At 47.9% G+C, this 17,673-nt stretch overlaps 1 protein-coding gene across 3 annotated transcripts in view; it reads left to right on the forward strand.

Moving 5' to 3' along the window:
• The window catches only part of LOC116956595 (interferon regulatory factor 5-like), a 42,651-nt gene that overhangs the window by 10,142 nt on the left and 14,836 nt on the right, over nt 1-17,673 (forward strand). Inside the window, exons 2-4 of one of the 3 annotated variants that reach the window (XM_032978304.2) lie at nt 6,050-6,312; nt 9,854-10,016; nt 17,221-17,307. In XM_032978304.2, coding sequence (XP_032834195.1) covers nt 6,157-6,312; nt 9,854-10,016; nt 17,221-17,307 — 406 coding nt within the window. In that variant the 5' untranslated portion in view covers nt 6,050-6,156. Of the gene's footprint in view, nt 1-1,771; nt 6,313-9,853; nt 10,017-17,220; nt 17,308-17,673 lie in introns of those variants that run through there. The other 2 variants (XM_076054372.1, XM_032978306.2) reach the window with 2 other exon arrangements.

Below are 17,673 nucleotides of genomic sequence, written 5' to 3' on the forward strand. Positions count from 1 at the left end.
GCGAGTGTTTTGCAAGATGAGCAATAATTTAAATAAATATTAATTTGATAAACGAGCGAGGGTCTTGCAATACGAGCAGTGTACGTGTAGACACGCTTTGTCTGCCGAGCGTCACGTGATCACAACTGATGTACGAGTGCTTTGATATACGAGTGCTTTGGATTACAAACTCGTTTCCGGAACGAATTATGCTCGCGATCCAAGGTTTTACTGTAGCTTACTTTTGCACATTATTGAGTGACGTGTGTTTAGGTGTGTGTGTGTTTTTAGTGTCTTACATTTGCCTACTGTATGAAATTGCCATGAATAAACATTCAAATGAACAATCATAAATATCCTACTTTATAAAAAATTACCGTATTTACTGTACCATACTTACCACTTCAATCTCGAAGACTGCATCATGGGGGTGATGTACGTAGTACTACTACCATGATGTAATGTAGTAACTACTACCATGATTTACGTAGTAACTACTACCATGATGTATGTAGTATTATGCTCTTGTTTCAACAACATGACTTTGACGATGTTGTATGTAGTGTATAATGTACTGTATATAATATTTAACACGGCAATCAAGCGTAGCTAATTTTTCAGTCGCGCAACATGGTGCCGATTGCCGAACTGGGTTACAGTGCTTCGGAGCAGTTTTGCCGGTTTCACCGGATCGGCTCTGAGACTGCCAGATAATGTTGGAAGAAGCCGGATATAATCGCGCGGTGTCGGATAATCGATATAATCCGCCATCATCAACCTTTTCAGGGAACTCGACAAAAGATCTGGCGCACGTTGGAAATGAGTGGAGAGGCAATGTGGAGGCGTTCCTGTTGCAACGTAGAGACACCGTGAAGCCGTAGCGGATGAGAATCAGAATGTTTTGTTGAGACTGCAGGTGGTGTAACACGCAGAAGGCTTTCGCGACCAATATTATCCATAAGAGAGGTTTTTGTTGGGTTAGATTGTGTTAATATAAATGTTTCGTTAAAGCCCGCCACCACCCGACGCAGCCAACTAGTAAGGGTTGTCACGTAAACAAGCCAAGCCACAACATTTACAATCTGAGTACGACGTTTCGCCAGTAATTACAGCTAGCTTAATCAGGCAACAGCCAGGTTTGTGGAGAAGTCCACCTGTTTCGTTCATTACAGTGAGGAAAAAAGTATTTGATCCCCTGCTGATTTTGTACGTTTGCCCACTGACAAAGAAATGATCAGTCTACAATTTTAATGGTAGGTTTATTTGAACAGTGACAGACAGAATAACAACAAAAACATCCGGAAAAACGCATGTCAAAAATGTTATAAATTGATTTGCATTTTAATGAGGGAAATAAGTATTTGACCCCCTCTCAATCAGAAAGATTTCTGGCTCCCAGGTGTCTTTTATACAGGTAACGAGCTGAGATTAGGAGCACACTCTTAAAGGGAGTGCTCCTAATCTCAGCTTGTTACCTGTGTAAAAGACACCTGTCCACAGAAGCAATCAATCAATCAGATTCCAAACTCTCCACCATGGCCAAGACCAAAGAGCTCTCCAAGGATGTCAGGGACAAGATTGTAGGCCTACACAAGGCTGAAATGGGCTACAAGACCATTGCCAAGCAGCTTGGTGAGAAGGTGACAACAGTTGGTGCGATTATTCGCAAATGGAAGAAACACAAAAGAACTGTCAATCTCCCTCGGCCTGGGGCTCCATGCAAGATCTCACCTCGTGGAGTTGCAATGATCATGAGAACGGTAAGGAATCAGCCCAGAACTACACGGGAGGATCTTGTCAATGATCTCAAGGCAACTGGGACCATAGTCACCAAGAAAACAATTGGTAACACACTACGCCGTGAAGGACTGAAATTCTGCAGTGCCCGCAAGGTCCCCTTGCTCAAGAAAGCACATATACATGCCCGTCTGAAGTTTGCCAATGAACATCTGAATGATTCAGAGGACAACAAAGTGTTGTGGTCAGATGAGACCAAAATGGAGCTCTTTGGCATCAACTAAACTCGCCGTTTTTGGAGGAGGAGGAATGCTGCCTATGACCCCAAGAACACCATCCCCACCGTCAAACATGGAGGTGGAAACATTATGCTTTGGGGGTGTTTTTCTGCTAAGGGGACAGGACAACTTCAACCGCATCAAAGGGACGATGGACGGGGCCATGTACCATCAAATCTTGGGTGAGAACCTCCTTCCCTCAGCCAGGGCATTGAAAATGGGTCGTGGATGGGTATTCCAGCATGACAATGACCCAAAACACACGGCCAAGGCAACAAAGGAGTGGCTCAAGAAGAAGCACATTAAGGTCCTGGAGTGGCCTAGCCAGTCTCCAGACCTTAATCCCATAGAAAATCTGTGGAGGGAGCTGAAGGTTCGAGTTGACAAACGTCATCCTCGAAACCTTAATGACTTTGAGAATATCTGCAAAGAGGAGTGGGACAAAATCCCTCCTGAGATGTGTGCAAACCTGGTGGCCAACTACAAGAAACGTCTGACCTCTGTGATTGCCAACAAGGGTTTTGCCACCAAGTACTAAGTCATGTTTTGCAGAGGGGTCAAATACTTATTTTCCTCATTAAAATGCGAATCAATTTATAACATTTTTGACATGTGCTTTTCTGGATTTTGTTGTTATTCTGTCTCTCACTGTTCAAATAAACCTACCATTAAAATTATAGACTGATCATTTCTTTCGTCAGTGGGCAAACGTACAAAATCACCAGGGGATCAAATACTTTTTTCCCTCACTGTATATAGAGGCGTAGATGTGGTGACCACGCTTCTGCGCTGTTGCGCAAAGTGGGTGGGGGGGGGGGGGTTAGTAAACCTACTTTACGCATTATGCGAGCCCTTTGAACTGGTCGTTCATGTCTATTATGTTTATTAAAATAACCCTACCAACGGTAGTCCCTAATGAAGTATTCTGCCCTTTGTAGGCATGCATTGAAATAATTTATCATTTGATGATTCGCTTCCACGCAGCACTAAGGCGGTAGCTATCCGAACGGTTAAAGTTATTTTTTATTTCTTTGAATTTCGATAGATTCTCTAATTAGTCTTGGCCAGTAGTAGCTAGTTTTGCACAGAACTTCAACATTATCAAATCAATTGAGTGTCCTTGTTGGCACGCATGTTCTGCTACTGCTGACAGTTGTATTTGGGATAATTTAATATTTCTCTGATGTTCTTTTAGTCTCGTGCTGATCATTCGTCCTGTTTGCCCAACATAACATTATCCACACGTGCGGTTGATCCTGTACACACCTTCTATTGACAGCTTTGGTAATACATCTTTTGTACGAGATATTAATTTTTTTATTTTATGTACCGTGCCAAATTTTACTCGGATGTTTTGTTTTTACAAACATCTGGCTAGTTTATCAGTTACTCCCGCAATGTATGGTATTTTGATAGTTTCGATTGCTTGGGCAATTTCAATGCTCGTGTTATTTTATTTGGTTTTGGCATTCAATGTCCTGTTTATTTGTGCATCATTGTAACTGTTCATTTGCAGTGCTACTTTAACATGTTGAATTTCACTTCTCAGACTGTCACCATCTGATTTATTAGCTCGATGAATGAGCGTCTTGATAAGAGCAGATTTCTGTGCGGGGTGATGGTGTGACTCTGCATTCAGATAGGCGTCAGTATGCGTTTTCTTTCGACAAGACACATGATGTAAGGTTAATTCCGACTTGGTGATACCTTGCGACAATTGGCGGCTCTTCAGTGTTTGTACATCTTAACACCTCTCTGTGGCATTGCCAGAAAGTGGTTAAGCCTATTTCCACCTTTTTTTTTAAATCATCAGGTGCAGTTCATTCCCATAATCATCTTATGATGTATATTTCATCGTCCACCTATGATGTCGTTTATTTGAGTGACATTTGAAGGTTGCCCTGCATGGACTGTGTTTGTCATCTGCTGATACGAATACCCTGTTATGTTTTGTAAGTAGCTCAGGGTTATGGTCAAAGACAATAAATTGTTGTTGACTCTTGCACTCTTCTAAGCCTCTAGCCAATCGCAGCGGATGGCTGATCTAAACATAATCCGCAGGCAGTAATGTTCAGACGAGCGGCCCCTTCACACTGCTCTGCAACACCACCTAAGGACTAACACCGAAATTGGCCACTCTGCTAAGCAACGATTGAGCTCCCGTGACTGCTGCTCATCTCTTCATGTAAATGTTTACAGTGACGATCGGTGGACTGCCCTGGCTCAAGCAACACTGCGTGAATGAACATGCCTTTTTATGGGAGCCTTTAACATTGAATGCTATGGGAGCATTTAAAATTGAATGCCATGGGTGCCTTGAACATTGAATGCTGTGGGCAGGGCCGTCCATATGAGGAGAGGTGGGGGTGCGGGGCCCGGAGCGCCCTGGCGCCATGGTGGTGGCTAGGAGATGTTAACTACCTCACCTGGTATACAGGAGGACATGGGTTCAATTACGAATTCTGACGTCTCCTGTATATTTTGAGTTTGCGTGGTCTCTCCGTGGTCGTGTGGATTTTTTTCGTTGTCCTCCGGTTTTTCCCTCCTTTTAGAAACAACAACACGTGTTTAGAGTATTTGGCTGCTGCTATAAATTTCTACACGATAAGCCACTTCGTTGAGCTATCGCTTGTGGCCAGGTCACTTCTGAAAAAGACCTATATAGCTCCATGGGTCTTGCGTGGTAAAATACACATCTTTTGGTTATTTCGGTAAAGTCACGTAGGTAGAAGAAAAATAGATCACGACGTTTCAATCGCAACACAAGCAACCGTCATCAGGTTTGACAACCACAGCAAGGAACAACTGCTGAAGTAGGCGAGAGATCTGCCGGATTGCTTCATGAACAAATCTCTGATAATAGCCGATGGGTTTGCAGAGTACCTTCGTCTTGGAAAAGTCAATTTAGTGTGAGCCCACTGTGCAGAGGTATTGGTCCTACCGTGTTTCAGATCCGCCTTGTGTTCGCGAACGCGGTCCGAGACGTTTCGTTTCCCCAACGTAACTGCTGCCGCAACCACAGCTCAGTTTGCAGATGCCAGGGTATTGCATTTTAGGAATAACATCCTTTACAGATGGGATCAAATCACGGATTTTGTGTACTGTGTTGAAACGAACCTGGATCTTGTGTTTGTTTAAGATTTTGGAAATCTTTTTGGTAACCCCTGCTATGTACAGTAAAGTGATGGTATTGGTTAGATCTTCAGAAGGTTGTCTCCGCATGGCTGGGGAGACAGCTTTGCGGATTGTACGGTCAGAATATCCGTTCATCCTGAGTGCTTGGTGTACGTGCTCCAACTCACTGGCTAGGTGGCGCTGGTCGGATATGCAATGGGCCCTATGGTGTAGTGTTTTGATGGGGGAATTCTTCTGGGCTGGATGGTGGTGCGTGTCAGTCTTTCGATAGGAATCCGTGTGGGTGGCTTTCCTGTAGACAGAGTGTCCCAACGAGCCATCAAGTCACTTCTCGATCAAAACATCCAGGAATGGTAGCTTGCCATCCTTTTCCACTTCCATGGTGAATTTGATAGACGGGTGTATGGAATTGATGTGGTTGAGAAATTGGCTCAGTGCTGGCAGGCCATGTGGCCAGATGACAAACGTGTCATCTACATATCTCTTCCACAAGGAAGGACGTAGGGTGGATGTCTGGATGGCATCTGTCTCAAATTTCTCCATGAAAACATTCGCTACCACTGGCGATAAGGAGGAACCCATTGGGGTACCCTAATTTTGTTTGTAGAATGTACCATTCCAGGTGAAGTAAGTGTTGGTAAGACAGTGCCTTACCAAAGTTGGTGCATCTGGATTCAGTCCCTGTTGGATCAAGTCTTCAATGATTGCAATGGTGTCAGATACAGGTACATTGGTGAACATAAAGACTACATCAAAACTGACAAGTAAATCATCTGCAGACAGTGAGATGTCCTTGATTAGAGAAACCAAGTGAGCTGAGTTAAGTACAGCTGAGGTGGTCTTGCCCGTGAAAAAAATGTTTCTAGTTTTTAGTTCATAGTTTTCAGTGTTGAAGACCCACACAGTGTGATTTGCCCCAGGTCCCACATCCTGCTTTGGACGGTCCTGCTTTCAGAGCACACTTGCCCTGACAGTCTGTTAAAGGCTACACTGGGGAGGGCGGATCTTTGTCCTTGTACCCATCGAGATGGCCGCTGGAAGGCAACCGCTGCTCTGGGATTGGCTGAGCGACCTCGCGGACAGTGGCAGCTACGGCCTGAGCTGGGAAGACGCGGAGCGGACCAGCGTGCGGATCCCGTGGCATTCCACGTCGGCGATCCCGGATGGAGACTCCATCTTCAGGGTACAGGCAGTCCTCACACTTACGCACACACCCGCACTTACGCACACACCCGCACTTACGCACACACCCGCACTTACGAACACACCCGCACTTACGAACCAGCTTCCATGAACTATGAATTGTTTTACATCGACTTAAAACGCGAACTCGCACCGGCAAATTGAACCACAGGACTATCTTATTCAGTGGAGCAATCCTCAGTCAAATTAGTGAGCCTCGCACTGGGAGTGAGTGTTTGAGCGTGTGTGCGCGCGCACGTGTGCATGTGTGCGATTGCTTCACTTTTTGTTGAACCGTAACACATTCCATAACACTGCCCATATGGGCATTTAAATTAAGTAAATTATTGTGTTCTGACTTATGAACTGTTCGACTTATGAACGGGCCCCCTCTATAGGACTGATCTATACCTCTTTGTAGCATGTGATAATAAATGTATTTTTAACACCATAAAAATGTAACTTACAGCACCACACCTATACTTAAAGGAAACAAATTGAGATTCCCATCTCTGACCCCACGAACAGGTTCGCAGGTTTGCCAAGCATTTCTGTGAGGTCTTGGGGAGGGGAAACCCATCACCTCAAATAATATCATAGGGCAAGTTGGGGCTGACCCTGTTGGTGCTGCTGTGCCTGAAATATTGGAGGAGGAAGCCGCTCCTTGTGAGTTGATTGGCTGATGGCGCCATCTGTTGAGGAAGTGTGAAGGGCGATCCGGAGCTTAAAACCAGATCAAGCGCTGGGCAGAGATGACCTCTCAAGCGAACTGTTTCGGGAGGGTGGCGTCTGTGTGCAGATTGCCCGACAGGACATCATCACAACTGTCTGGTCCACAGGACGGGTTCCACACATTTTTAAGAAGGGGGCCACACAAATTGCCACAACTGGCGGTGCATCTCCCTTCTCAGTGTGTTGTGAAAGGCCCTAGCAATGATTAATTATAATTCAACATCGCCTTGCCAGGCATGCTGAGGAGTGGCTTGCGGAGCTCCAATGTGGTTTCATGCTGGGGCAGTTCTGCACGGGATGCCATTTCCTCTGTCCGTATGCTACAGCAGAAGTGTCGGGAATTTCAACAGGACCTACATCTCTGCGTTATTCACCTGGTCAATGCCTATGATACTATCAATAGGCCAGGGCTCTGGGTTATTCTTCGTGCTTTTGGAGTCCCAGACCGTCCGCTCACAATCATTAAGGGCCTTCATGATGGTGGACAGGCCCGGGTAAAGTTGCGTGGTCGGGTGTCAGAGCCTTTTTCTGTTCACCTTGGGGTGCGATAGAGATGTCCTCTGACCCCGATACTATTTAACCTCGTTTTTGACCATGTAGTTTGAGAAACTTTTCATGGCTGTACTGGTGGAATTCCCATCTAGTATAGATACAATGGGAGGCTGATCGATACCCGGGTGTGGTCGTGGATGGCTGCGTATTTGTCAACAATGTTACGTATGCTGATGATCTCGTGGTTTCTGCCTACTCTGAGGAGTAGGAGATGCTACTAATGAACCTGAGATATGGCCTTACCATCAGCTCTACAATAACAAAGCACCTGTCTTAGTACTTTATGTCGTCAAATGCTCTCCTTCCTCAACTCGGAATTAGTGATGGGCCAGTTGTGGAGAGAGTGGAGAAGTTTCCGTAAGTGGGCAGAGTGGCTTGTGATCTGCTACGGTTTGGCTGCCAAGATCTTACTCCAAATCAGTCGAGCGGCATTAACTTTTATCGGCTGCGTAAAGCTGAGTGGAAGATACCTGGCCTGTCACTCCATACAAAGCTCCGGGTCTTCTCGGCCACAATCATGCCCTCCCTTCTCTAAGCTTGTGAAACGTGGAGCTCTCTAAAGGAACATCTGTGCCGGTTTGTAACATTCAGGCTAGCCTGCCTCCGATGCATCCTAGGTTTAATCAGATTGGATTGTGTAAGGAGTTCACATATTCTGGAAAGATCGGGATAGTCCCATCAGTAAGCTACTCCAGCAAGCGGAGCTGCATTGGCTGGGCTATGTAGCACGCATGCCCAGCCACCGCATGCCAAAGCAGCTCTTGTTCGGCCTGAGGAGGCTAAACGGGTGCAGTACGGGCTAGAGAAGAGATGGAGTGATGTGGTACAAGAGGATGTGAAGCTCATTGGACTTGCTGATGACTGGTACCAGCGTTGTCAAGATTGGACTCTGTTTGGGAGGTTTATGAAGGATGCTGCTGGGGAGTTGGAGGCAGTCACTCTCCAGCAGCAACGGAGTGCAGAGGAGCAATGATCACAACAATGAGCAGAGCACCAGGTGGCTAAAACGCAGAGAGTTAGCACAGTGGGGAGCACAGGTGGTGCATCTTCCAGTCATCTCAGTCAGTCAACCCAGGGCACTTTGGTCTGTTCCGTGACCTCCTGCCAGTGGGCCTTCGACACTTCTCGTGGTCTCAAAGTGCACCTAGCCTGGTACAAGCACCGTGGTGACATGACCACCACTTAGTGATGAACGAAAGTTGTTATATTATGTCATAAATCCCTGTGTGAACGTTGAAAATTAGAAACCTCCTGTACTCAGATCTGGTACCGGTTTTGTGTTGAACTTTATTACAATGGTATCCTCTACAGCAGGGGTCCCCCAACCCCCTGTTAGGAACCGGGCCGCACAGCAGGAGGTGAGGGCGGTGAGTCCGCGCGTGGCCCGCCCATTATTTTATTATTTACCACTTCCCTCCGCGCCTCTTTCCCGCACAGCGCAGCACTCGTCTCGGGTCTCAGCGTTGGTGAGCCCACAAGCTCTAACCCCCAGTAGCCATAATGTCCCTGGAGAGCTTCTTTGAAAAGGAAGAAAGACCCAATGATGAACCCCCCCCCCCCCCGGTCCGTGAAAAAATTGTCTTCCACGAAACCGTTCCCTGGTCCCAAAAATGTTGGGGACCGCTGCTCTACAGTATTGAGAATACGCCGAGGAGTGCTGACTGCGAAATGGGTCTTGGTTTGGTCTGTCGGAAAAAAGAGGGTCGGTTAGCGTTGCCACTCAGCAATGCAAACAACCACCCATACACTCACCCATTCATTCACCCATCCACCCACTCACCAACCCACCCACCCACCCACTCACCCATTCACCCACCCAATAACTCATTCACCCACCCACTCATCCATCCACCCACTCACCAACCCACCCACTCACCCACCCACTCACCCATTCACCCACCCAATAACTCATTCACCCACCCACTCACTCACCCATCCAACCACTCACCAACCCACCCACTCACCCACCCACTCACCCATTCACCCACCCAATAACTCATTCACCCACCCACTCACTCACCCATCCAACCACTCACCAACCCACCCACTCACCCATCCACCCACCCAATAACTCATTCACCCACCCACTCACTCACCCATCCACCCACTCACCAACCCACCCACTCACCCACCCACTCACCCATTCACCCACCCAATAACTCATTCACCCACCCACTCACTCACCCATCCAACCACTCACCAACCCACCCACTCACTCACCCACCCACTCACCCATCCACCCACCTCTTCCCCCGCAGGGCTACGCGGTGCTGCGCTGCCGCGAGGGCTTGACGTCGCCCGCCACATGGAGGCAGTCCCTGCGCTGCGCCCTGCACAGCGCTCTGCACTGCGTCTGCAACGGGGCCGACCTCAAGCCGCCACAGCCATTCCGCGTCTACGCGCAGCTCAAACGGCGCCCACGTGAGTCCCCCGGGTTAGTCAGGTAAGGGTCCCCAGCTGAGTCAGGTAAGGGTCCCCAGGTGAGTCAGGATCTCCAGCTGAGTCAGGTAAGGGTCCCCAGGTGAGTCAGGATCTCCAGGTGAGTCAGGTAAGGATCCCCAGGTGAGGTAAGGGTCCCCAGGTGAGGTAAGGGTCCCCAGGTGAGGTAAGGGTCTTCAGGTGAGGTAAGGATCCCCAGGTGAGTCAGGATCTCCAGGTGAGTCAGGTAAGGGTCCCCAGGTGAGTCAGGATCTCCAGGTGAGTCAGGTAATGGTCCCCAGGTGAGTCAGGATCTCCAGGTGAGATGAGGGTCCCCAGGTGAGATGAGGGTCCCCAGGTGAGTCAGGTAAGGATCCCCAGGTGAGGTAAGGGTCCCCAGGTGAGTCAGGATCTCCAGGTGAGTTAGGTAAGGGTCTCCAGGTGAGGTAAGGATCCCCAGGTGAGGTAAGGGTCTTCAGGTGAGGTAAGGATTCCCAGGTGAGTCAGGTAAGGATCCCCAGGTGAGTCAGGTAAGGGTCCCCAGGTGAGTCAGGTAAGGGTCCCCAGGTGAGGTAAGGATCCCCAGGTGAGTAAGGTAAGGATCCCCAGGTGAGGTAAGGGTCCCCAGGTGAGGTAAGGATCCCCAGGTGAGTCAGGTAAGGGTCCCCAGGTGAGGTAAGGGTCCCCAGGTGAGGTAAGGATCCCCAGGTGAGTCAGGTAAGGGTCCCCAGGTGAGGTAAGGGTCCCCAGGTGAGGTAAGGGTCCTCGGGTGAGTCAGGTAAGGGTCTCCGGGTGAGTTGGGTAAGAGGATAAGAGCGCCACGGTCACACTACCTCGCTTGGTATACAGGAGATCATGGGTTCAATTCTGACCCTGACGCCTGCTATATTTGTAGTTTGTGTGTCTCTCCTCGTGGTCACGTGGATTCTTTCCGGGTCCTCCGGTTTGTCCCTCCACATTTAGAATGAACGGCACCACGCGTTTAAGAGTTATTTGGCCGCTGCGAAATATTTCCGCCGATAATGATAATCACATTCACTGCGGTGACACCGCTATCTTTTGTGTTGGCCAGGTCGCTTCTGAAATAAGAGCTACATAAATTGTTGGGTTTATAGTTTAGAGTCGGCGTGAGTGAGTCCGCTCCTCGCCGTCCCCATCTCATTCCTGACAACCACATTCAGGGGGCCCGTCGCTCCCGCGTACAACAGTTAACAATGTTTTTATTTTACCAGGTTGTAAGGCCCCCACTGAGCTGCTACGTAGTGGCTATTATTTCAGAAGCGACCTGGCTATCATGAATGATAGGTCAACGAAGTTGGTGGCTATTCATCATCATTCGTAGCAGGCAAATACTCTGAACGCATGTTGATGTTGACTCTCAATGGGGAGGGAACAACCGGAGGACCCGGAAAAAAATCCGCACGATCACGGGGAGAGAGAACATTCAAACTCCAAATTTACACCGGGCGTAAGGTTCGGTATTGAACCCGCAACCTCCTGTATACTAGGCGAGTTAGTCAGCATCTCCTAGCCACTGTGGCGCTTACACCGGGTGCTTGACTGACACCAGTCTGAGCCACCCCCTGGAGTACGGATAATCGGGGTGACTGCCCCGGGCCCCGCAATTTGGGTGGGGGGGGCACAGTGGGATTTGCCCCAGGCCCCACACCTCCCTATAGAAGGCCCTACACAGATACGGGGACACGGAGCTAAGGGGACACGGAGATACGGGCATATAGAGCGATGGGGATACAGGGATAAGGAGATATTGGAACAAATGAACAGGAACAGAGATAAAGCCACGTGTTTTGTGTGAGTTATGCACGTGTTTCTCGTTGCATATCGGTGTTTTGTGCGAGTAAAACTTTCAATATTAAAGGCTCCCATAGAATTCAATGTTAAATGCTCTCATAGGGTTCAACATTAAAGGCTCCCATAAGGTTCAACGTTAAATGCTCCTACAGGGTTCAAGATTAAAGGCTGCGATAGGGTTCATTGTTAAAGTCTTTCATAGGGTCCCACATTAAATATAGGGTTCACAGGGTTCAACGTTTTTGTGTTCCATAGGGTTCAATGTTTAAGTCTTCTATAGGGCTCAAAGTTAAATGCTCCCGTAGGGTTCAACGTTAAAGGCTGCCATTGGGTTTAATGTTAAAGTCTTCGTGAGTGTTCAGTCTTAAAGGCTGCCATAGGGTTCAGCGTTAAAGGCTCCCATAGGGTTCATCGTTAAAGGCTTCCATAGGGTTCATCGTTAAAGGCTCCCATAGGGTTCATCGTTAAAGGCTCCCATGGGGTTCAATATTCAAGGCATTGTATTTGTTGACCACACATTCAAAGTATGTTGCACCTGTGAAGTCCCCTTAAAATGGAACAGCCTGCAATGCGACAGTGGACACACATCCACGCAGAGCAAACGCAACGTGATACGAACGCAAACACTGCAGGTCTATGGAACCTGACCAGAGTAGCGTGCGTTTCTACAATGCATATATTGTATAACAACAAATACAAGAAACAAAGATCACCCATATAACCGTTAACCAGGCTGCCTGGGGCAAGTCCTGTTGCTCGAACGTGCTCCCTGGACAGAAGCTCCCTTCTTCACTCTGCTGTCCCCGATATGGAACTGCCTCCCGAAACACTTTGTCAGTTAAATCATCAATTCTGGTCTCAAGGCCTTCAAATGCCGAGCACACACACACACACACGGCACATCTCCTAACTTCACCACGCTCCTTGTAGGGACTGAGTCTTTGAGCTGCAGTGAACCAATGATTATGCCGATTAGATTGTACGAATGTCTGATATTGCTGTTGTTCACAATTGCACCCAATGAAAAAAAGCAGCAGCACCTATGAAGCTTGGCACGCCACACGAGGATGTGTGGGTGGCCAGCACCACATTTGACCGCTTTTGTCTCCCCAGTACTGATTATTTAATACAATGAACCAGGCACCTCACTCTAATCACTGCACCTGATATGAGTTAAGTGATGACGTCACCCTGCTGCTCTATATAAAACCGGGAGCAAGCGAGGGCTTTACCATTCTGGCGAATTGCCCGATGATGCTGGATGTATTTACCAGCGAAACGTCGTACTCAAACTGTAAATGTGGATTAACTCTTCAACACACCAGTGGGCTGAAGTAGTGAATTATTTGTCTTTTGTCAACGTGACACTTTTTTGCTGATTGGCCGTGTCGGGTGGTGGAGGGTTACGACACATTTATAAATAAACGCGATCTAACCCAAAAACCTTTATTTTGAATAATATTGGTCGCGAAAGCCTACGTGTTAAACTCACTCATTTAAGGCTGAGTCGAGATCGGGGAGACCCAGGAATGGTTCAAATATTCATAAGTCGCTTTATTGGCCGTGAGCGGACATCGAGCCCGGGTTCTTTGCCGGGTTTGTAGCGAAGCACGGCACTAACCACTGCGCCACTGCTCTACAAACAATGATTACACTGTAACAATTTTTTTTGTTCCTGGGTAGTATGTGTTATTTCCTAATTGCTTATGCCTCAAAAGTACAGAAAATGGCTATTATTCCCCAGAAACTTTGCTTTTGTGACCAGGACAGTGATATTTTGAAATTGACCTATTTTCCAGAAAATTCTAGATAGATCCAGTAATATAAATAGGAGTATAAATACAGGGGCCTTAAGCCAACCAGTTCAGTTTAGTTCCAGCGGCCTAAGTGGATACATATCTGCATTTTTCTGAGATGGCATCAAGAGGCTGCAAACATCCGGCAGATGCATTCTGCTATGTCTGCGGCCAATTTATCAAGAGAAGAGCGAAAAGTACTCTGTGGAAGCATCTGCTAAGATGTGTGAGGGCTACAACAAGGCATATTTCGACATGCCTGTCGGGGATCAAGACAAACCCTGGGCACCTCATTTCACCTGCGAGCAATGCAACACAAATTCTGGAAGGTAAGATGGACAAATTGTTGCTCCGAATTCTACGTTATAAATTTGTTACAATTTTTAAAATTGTAAATGTTTTCAAGTTTCAAATGTTTTACAATTTTCAATGTTATTGAAAAAATATATTATATATGAAAAGTGTTGCGAGAATCTCTCACACATTAGTCATGGGTAAAATAAAAGTATTTTTGTAGGATAGTACAGAGTGGAAAAGAGAGCCATGAAGTTCGCTATCCCAAGAATTTGGTGGGAACCCACTGACCACTCAAGCAACTGCTACTTCTTCATGATGGACCCTTCCAAACATCGGATTGGCAAGAATGCACCTGCTATCACGTATCGGGACCTTCCTTCATCCATCGCCCCGGTGCCACACTGCCATGAGCTCCCCTACCCACTCCTCCGGAGAGAGAGCAGCCGTTTTTAGAAGAGAGCAGCAAGTCAGAGAGCGAGGACGACTTAGATCTAGATGACAATTTCAGAGGTGGAGCTGAGGAGAGAACCCTATATTATCCCAACCAAAAAGACCTCAACTACTTGATCAGATACCTTGGTCTCACCAAGTCCAATGCCAAGCTTTTGACGTCTAGGCTCAAGCAGTGGAACTTGTTGGATGAAAGTGTGCAAGTCGCAGATCAGAGGAAGCATCACCAACCTTTTTGCAGCTTCTTCACCCGTCAAGATGAGCTCTGCTTCTGCCACAATGTGACCAGTCTGTTCGAGGCAATCGGAATCGCCTGTAACCAGAATGAGTGGCGCCTGTTCATTGACAGCGCATCCAGGAGCCTCAAAGCCGTGCTGCTCTATAATGGTAACAAGTACCCGTCTCTTCCTCTGGCTCACTCGGTGCACCTCAAAGAAGATTACAACAGCATCAAGACCTTGCTGGACACCTTAAAGTATGATGAGTACAGCTGGGAGGTCATCGGAGACTTCAAAATGGTGGCATTCCTGACAGCGGTTTTACCTAGGTGTAATACCACAGGCAGGACTGGCCACAGTGGACCGAGTTCTCTGTGGGGATGAACAACGTGAAGTGGGAGCCACTGGTGGACCCCCGGAAGGTGTTGATGCCACCACTGCACATCAAATTGGGCCTTATGAAACAATTTGTCAGAGCTGGAGATAAGGAGTCGGCAGCCTTAAAGTACCTTCAAGAGAAAGCGGCTTGGAACAGCTTTGTCGCAGTGGTTCGTGGCTTCCTGGGCAATCACAAGGTCAAAAACTACGTGGAGCTATTTGAGAATCTGGTAAAGAACTACGGTACAATGGGCTGTACGATGTCCCTTAATGTACATATCCTTGATGCTCATCTTGATAAATTCATGGAGAACATGGGAGCGTGCTCGGAGTAGCAAGGCGAGCGCTTCCACCAGGATATACTGGACTTTGAACGCCGCTACCGAGGACAGTATAACGAGAACATGATGGGAGACTACATTTGGGGGCTGATTCGTGAAAGTGGTTTACAGTATAATCGTAAATCTCGAAAAACTACTCACATCTAAATCTTTAGTAGTGAGTTTTGTATAACTTTAGTATAAATACATGTTAATTTTGATTGATATGTTGTTTTTTTCTGACTTTACGTGAACGAAATTAAATAAATTCGCCCGTTTTCTCATTGAAAATAGGTAAATTTCAAAATATCACTGTCCTGGTCACAAAAGCAAAGCTTGTGGGGACTAATAGCCATTTTCTATACTTTTTAGGCATAAGCAATTACGAAATAACGCTACTCAGGAACAAAAATTGTGTTACGTAGTGTTATCACACCCAGTCGCGTATGCTCACCCATGGATATATGAACGGATTAGCGGTACACCGGTGTGTGGTATGGGAAAAGAAACCTACAATATTTATTTATTTTCCTGCGATTCACAACCCCGGTGATACAATATTCGTGCGTCAAAATCAATTATCGTGATGTCAAAGCAGTCGGAAGACGAATGTTTATGAGTGGCTGATAATGGGTGCCGTATAGCGGCACCCAGCCTGATGACGATTGGCTGGCCCCGTGTTCCAGAGGCAAGATTTGACTCCTCGTGCCCTATGCTTGGTCGGACGATTCCTCGATTCATTCCCGGAATAATTTGTTGGTGGACGGTGGCAACAAACGGCTATGACTCGTGGTGTCACGCGTTCGAATGGGAAAGCATCTCCTGAATCTAAGTGCAACTTCTGGTGGCGAAAGTCTGCCAGCCCCACTCAAGGGGGCAACAGTTCGGGGCCTCATCTCTCCCCTGGGGTGGGTCTACAGCAGTAGCTCAGTCAGTGGGCAGCAAGAAGAGTAGCGACGGCTCAGGCATCATCGTCAGCTGAAGAGTCACAGCAGTTTGAGGAACGGCAAACTGCGTCTGCACCGGACGCAGTTGCTGTTTATGAGGACCCAGTGCGTTATGCTGCACCGGTGTACCGCTAAAACGTCCACGTACATAGTTAAACGGTGCACGCCACCGTTTTGCCCAGGCGGATGCAGATGGTGTGCAAGTGAGTTTGACCAATTTGTTACTATTGGCATGTTACTAGTTTAGCCCTCCGGTTTGTTGGAGTACTCTCCAACACACCGGTGTGCTGTACTACTAACGAATTGGCCACGTTCTATTTACGTGACAACCCTTACTAGTTGGCTGTGTCGGGTGGTGGCGGGTTTTAACGACACATTTATATATTTACGCGATTTAACCCAAAAAAAACCTCCTTTATAGATGGGGATTAGTCCACACTTTGCAATCGCCTTCTCCTGGCGGAGCCAAGAATCGGCTCCTCCTCCACGCCCATGGGAAGGGAGTTTCACGACCCAACTTTACCGGTGATCTACCAAACCTTCGCTTCTGCCGCCACAGCGCTGCATTACGGGCGGGCCGTCCCGTGCAGCGCAGCCACCACCACTTCCCAGCTGGCAGAGGGGATAATGCACAGATGGGTGGGGGGCTGTGTCGTCGGCACGGCGGTGATGGTGCCTACATGTTGTGTCTCTTGTCTCTGGCTGGGAGGGGTGGCGCAGAGGTCAGCGCGCTGTGCTACGGACCCCGCGGCCCGAGTGTCATTCCCGCCCAACCACCAACACCACCAGTGACGATTGTCTGAACTGGTACCTGGGGCCTCCACTAGGTCGACTCGGCCTCAAATGAGTACCACGGTGTGGTGCGTAGTGAACATCGCCAACTGGGGAGACAAAGGCGGACGTGTGTGTGTGTGACTTGCCTCGACAGTGTGTTAAAGTCTATAGGGGGTTGGATCGTTGTCTCTGTTGTGCGTGTCTGGCTGGCCCAGCCCCGATTTTCCCGGCCCCTCCGGACACGGACGACGTGGCCGTGAACGTGCCGAGGAAGACCGCCAAGGGTCACGAGCTGGATCAAGGTGAGGGCAGCGACGTCCCCGGGTTTCGATTCCAAGTTTGGAATTGACAGCTCGGAGAGCAGCTGTGATGGAGGTGGTGGCGCAGCGGTGTGTGGTTAATGCAGACTCGATGCCTTGCATTTAATGGGTGTCTCTGTGGCGGTTCAACATCTTAACACCACCTGTGTTTACGCCAGAGAGGGTAAAGCCATCCGTCATTCAATGCCTTGATACTACGTGTATGTTGAGATATTTCACACCGTATATAGCCAGTCGTGCTAATTTGTAGTTGCGGGGGAAGGACAACAAACAAAACGCACAAAGCAGTTTTCAAGAAAATAGTTTTTTTTTTTAAATCGAGATGATTTAAAAGTGCGTAGCTCCAGC

The sequence above is a fragment of the Petromyzon marinus genome, chromosome 66 (genome assembly GCF_048934315.1).
Source record: "Petromyzon marinus isolate PM22_M1 ecotype Great Lakes invasive population chromosome 66, UKy_Petmar_22M1.pri1.0, whole genome shotgun sequence".
Lineage (NCBI taxonomy): Eukaryota > Metazoa > Chordata > Hyperoartia > Petromyzontiformes > Petromyzontidae > Petromyzon > Petromyzon marinus.